The sequence below is a fragment of the Cyprinodon variegatus genome, unplaced genomic scaffold (assembly GCF_000732505.1).
Source record: "Cyprinodon variegatus isolate N-32 unplaced genomic scaffold, C_variegatus-1.0 Scaffold492, whole genome shotgun sequence".
NCBI classification, from domain to species: Eukaryota; Metazoa; Chordata; class Actinopteri; order Cyprinodontiformes; family Cyprinodontidae; genus Cyprinodon; species Cyprinodon variegatus.
This window is the reverse complement of record NW_015150945.1, coordinates 551,560-556,637: the sequence shown is the minus strand read 5'-3', so window position 1 is coordinate 556,637 and position 5,078 is coordinate 551,560. Positions and strand designations below refer to the sequence as shown.

The window sequence follows — 5,078 nt, the reverse complement described above, 5'->3', positions numbered from 1 at the left end:
CTTCTTTAAAATATTTAAGATGTTTTTAGACAAACTACTTTTTATCTAATTAGCATGTTATCTGAATGTTGAAATGATAGTTCCTTTTAAGATTTGGCATCAGATAGAAATGGTATCTCTTTATCTCCGGTTACACCATAAGTGATGCAAATGGAAGAACATTGAGTTCCCCTCAAGAGTTACTCAGCATTTAGACAAAGGAGCAGAAATCAGTACAGAGGAACATCAGATCTCTGGTTGTGTACTTAGGCGTTACTTCTCTTCAGCCAATTGGAGTCCTCTCTGTAACTGACAGACTTCATAATGAGATTCATTTCGCTTTGTGGAGCATTGTGGATACCATGACACCACTTGGGTTTGCTTGGTTCCTGACTTTTCTCTTCGTAAAGACCTCAGGTAAGATTTTTTTGAAGAGATTTTTACCCTTAAAGATATTTATACCTTTTTAAAAGATCCAGATTTTTTTCAGATAATGAACTAGATTTTTGTAATATTTTTTCTTTCTACAGCTCAGGACCCTGACATGAGCTCCTCCACCTTTATACGCCAGGAAAGGGCTTTTTATTCAGTAAATGTTGGCAGCAACGTTACTCTGCCCTGTTTCTACCTTAGAGGTGTAGTAATGCTTTACTGGTTTAAACAAACTCTGGGCCAGAAACCAACTGCTATTGCTACTCTATATAAACACTATGAAAATGGCAGCTTTCACAATGAGTACAAGAACAATCCTCGGTTTGTACTTGAAAGGGGTCAGGGTGAAAATCACCTTAAAATCTCTGATTTGCAAGCTTCAGACTCAGCTATTTATTACTGCGTCGCTATAGATGCACATAAGTTTGAGTTTGGGGATGGAGCTACAGTCATAGTGGAAGGTTCTGGTTCTAAGGTCCACACGTTGGCCCATCAGACGGAATCAGAAACCAACCAGACTCCGGGCTGTGTGGTGGAAACAGGAAGCTGCCATGGAGAGGGCAGTTTCTACTGGTTTAGAGACGCTAAAGAACATCAACCAGGAATCATTTATACTCAGAGTAACAGAACAAAAAGGACATCAACCTGTGAGTACAGTCTGCCACTGAATGTGTCTGATATCGGGACTCACCGCTGTGCCGTAGCCTCATGTGGACATATAATCTTTGAAGACAAATCAAATAAGAAATCAACAGGTAAGAAATATTCAGAAACAATTTATCTTAACATATACACAAAACATTAAATATGCAAATTTGACAAATTCCAGTAGTAGCCCTTTTTGATTTCCTTCTTAGAGCTGTAATCAACAACAGAATGCATAGAAATATGTAGGATTATAAAAGAAGCAATGAAAACGGTCAAAAATTTTACAATTCTCATGGTTATTGAACATTTCTAATGTTATAAAAGTTTTTTTTAGAGCATTCAGGAATACTGTACAAATTATATAAAACTAGACAGAAATGAACACAGTACAAACTACAATGACCAGGAGATGACAGCATGTAGGAACTTTTTAAATCAGGATTTAGAGTTTACACTTTAACACAGAGAGCATATAAATATAAAAAATAAGGGAGAGAATTCAGTTATGGAGTAAAGTAATAAAAAGTTCTGGTTAACCTTATTGCCATGCAATATAATTTTAAATTGCGTTGTGATTTTCTGAGCTGCTGTCAAATTGGGGTGATGTGGCTGAAAGAGGTGGGTTTGGTAAAAATGCAAACAACTGAAATTTGAACCTGTAAACGTTTATGGAGGGTTTTTTTTTTTTAAGGGGGAACAAAGAAAGATTTGCAACAGTCAAGGTAGAGGCGAGGGGTGGATAAGATTACAAGCAGAATGCAAGGAAGTAAGTGGTGTAGACAATTAACATCACATGGATGGAAAATAGTCAATTATGTTTTAGATCAAATAAAACCTAAAAAGATGGAAAGCGTATTTAATTTATTGTGATTCTTTACAAGACAGATTATAGGTTGCTCCCTTTTATTTACTTTTTTTTTATACACCTCCGTTTATGGAAATAAGCCTAACTGACTTTATCAACCTAGACTGATAAGAAATAGATAAACGTTGTGATTAAATGTTATCTTATAGAAGCAGTCTGTTTTCTTTATTTAGCACATGTTGTGCTGCACTGTTGTCAGCAAAACTTGACATTTTGTCGCATCAACTGTTTAGATTTCTTAAACAGCCAATCACCTTTCAGGACTCATTAACCCTTTAACACCAGGTGTAATATATGTATTGCAAGATTTTTTAAAAGCTCTACATCTTCGCAGGGATATAGTGTTTTTTTTTTTTTTTTAGGAATTAGGTATTCAATCACAAATGTAGTGAACAGAAAATGCAAAGTAAATTCCATGGAAATGCCTAACAAAACAAAACTCTTGGGTTTCGATTCATATCACGTTTTTAAACTTGTCAGAATGTTCATTGAAGCCTCTCTTACAAAAAATAAATCATTTTCTGAGGTTTTTTTCTTATGGTTCAGGTTTTTCAGGGTTAAGCATGAAAGTGGAGTGATTCTGGAGGCCATCAAAGGTTTTCTGATGTTATGATGTCTTGTGGTTTATAATTTCTACAGGTGAGCTGAACCCAGAACTTGTTTTACTGTGCTTAAGTGGAGCTCTGGCATTCATCCTCATCCTTAATGCTTCGATGGCCTTCTCAGTATACAGGATAAGGAAAACAATCCAATCCCATTGTAGAGGTAAATGTCCATTTTATGTCAAACCATTTAATAACAGACTTCTTTCAGAATAAAAAAAAAAACTATCTTCCACAGCAAACTCACATGTAGCACCAGCAGATCCTGACACAGTGGATTCAGAGGTAACTGTTATTCCTAACGTAAAAGTCAGTATAGAGCCTTAAACAAATTCATCGTCGATTATTAACTAATAATTGTTTCTGTATCAGGAATACCAAGATGAATATAGTGTCCAATATTCTGCTGTGAGACAACAACGATTTAATGGAGCAAGACGACAAAGAGATGATATAGAGGATAAATGTGTGTATGCAAGTGTAAAACAAGGCAAATCCCCAACTGAAAAACCCTCTACTGCAAAGTAACAGCTGTAAGATAATATCTTGGACCATATATTTTTTGATCTGATGTAAAAATATTGAATAAAAAGCTTAACCTTTGTTTATTTTTACATGTTTCGGAAGTCTAATGTATATTCTTTCAGTGCAGGACTTTCATTACACCTCTAGGAGAAAAGGACGAAAATACAAAATTATAATATTAGCAATTAGGGGAAGTTTCAAACTTAAAGGCTTTCTGATGAAGAATCTTTAACCAGATCAGTGTGATTCATTTCAGGCTTGGTAAGTTATATATTGTAGATTCTTTCTACAAAAAGTAGAAAGTAGAAAAAAGTTTCTAGGATGCAGGGGTGAAGGAGTTATGCTCGAGGCTGTGGTCCTGACATTGCAGTTTCAGGTTCAAGTCCTGGCCTGTTAACCGTTGCTGCATGTTTTTCCTATCTCTCTACTCATATTTCCTGTCTGCCTGGTTTTAGAATAAATGTAAAGGTTACTAGAGCTGAAAAAAATCTATGGTGTTCAATGACATGTTATATTTGAATGAGTCCCCTCTGTGCAGACCTCTTATTTGACTTCCAGTTTAAAAACCTCCATTGTCTCGAGGACATCTCCAGTGGTCAAACAGCACAGTCATGCATGGTAATTTAGAGGTATCCATTACAGCCAAACAGTTGTGTTGTTGTGACTGCAAGAAAACTGTGATATGTTTCATTTGGTTATGTTGTGCAACGTCCATGTGTAGCCATGACACTGATGCACTGCTATTTGCATATTAAAATTTTAGTCTTCTAAGAAAAACAACTTGCTGTGTGTGCTTTTGTGCAGAGAGGCTACCGGCTTGCCCTAATGTAAAGTATGAAAAAAATATATGTATTTTGTTCCTAGTTACTCTGAAGTACATCTTGGTATATCTTTTTTTTTTTTGTGAGTGTGTATTAATTTTGACATCCTATTTCTCGTTCAGTGCCCCTATTTGTAAGGTTGCAAAACCTTCCCTCAAGCTAATAATTATATCTATACGTACTTATATCTTTATGTTTATACTGGTGTGTTGTAAGTTGCTGCAGATATAAGCGGCTGAACATGCTTCTGTCTCCTTGAACCCCTGTCGGTCTCGGCACATGGCCGCTCACACCAAATCTGGTTCTGCTGGAGGTTTATTCCAGTTGAAAGGGAGTTTTTCCTGTCCACTGTCGCTACAAGCATGCCAAGTGTGAGGGATTGCCATCAAGTCAATGAGTCGATGCAATGAACTGGGATGCCTTGAGATGATATGTGTTCGCTATATAAATAAACTGAAATGAATTAGGATTTTACAGAACAACTGTCAGAATTTATACCAAACTCAAAGCATTTAAGTACAATTTATTCTAAAATGTATTCCTCTTCTCTGTTCTCAAAAATCTATTTTGAGCCACAATAAGTTAGTTGAACTTTTGTTTTCTAAGTTGCTCAGACATAATTAAAGCTCTTAAAACAAATGTTTAACTTTCAAAAAGTTTTAATTAGATGATTTTAAGCAGCACTTGTGTCTTGAAACTGTTTAAATTAAACAGCTGAGGGGCATTTCGTAGAATTCAACAAACTACAAAAGTGTACATACCGGAATAACACTATAAGTCATTATCAAGTATTTAGATCTGATGAAGTTATGTGTAAAGCTTCTATTATATAAAAAGATACAGTTCAAAAAGTAATAAAAAGTGGTTTTCTATTGACAGCAATCCTAGATGGGTGCTAGCCTGATTAGCTGTTACCCATCTCTGTTCCACCCAAATCAATCAGGGACTCACCTGCAGAGAAGTTGAAGAAGCTGCTGTATTGTATAACCTTTTATCTATAGTGTAAAAGACAGGAAAATGATGGTAAACCAAACATGAAATGCTACTGTTGATTTAGCAGTTATAATAAAAGCAAAAATATTCCAAATTAAGTTATTTCATGCAAAACTTCAGTAGTAGTTTTCCTCTGTTTCCAGGTCACTGTTTCCACATTGCTTCGCCTTGCCCTAGTCATTTTGGACCAATTAGAACAAACGAAAAGCATAA

General features: G+C 35.6%; 1 protein-coding gene across 2 annotated transcripts; it reads left to right on the top strand.

The window, feature by feature from the left end:
• Positions 1-529: 529 nt before the first annotated feature.
• On the top strand, positions 530-3,283 carry LOC107094595. 2 transcript variants are annotated; one of them, XM_015390309.1, is made up of 4 exons: positions 530-1,166; positions 2,564-2,689; positions 2,780-2,811; positions 2,899-3,283. In XM_015390309.1, the coding sequence occupies exons 1-4, from the start codon at positions 623-625 to the stop codon at positions 3,052-3,054; spliced, it is 858 nt and encodes a 285-aa protein (XP_015245795.1). In that variant the 5' UTR covers positions 530-622; the 3' UTR covers positions 3,055-3,283. The 2 variants fall into 2 exon arrangements, with proteins under 2 accessions (XP_015245795.1, XP_015245794.1); XM_015390308.1 differs by having other exon boundaries at positions 2,765-2,811.
• Positions 3,284-5,078: the final 1,795 nt, after the last annotated feature.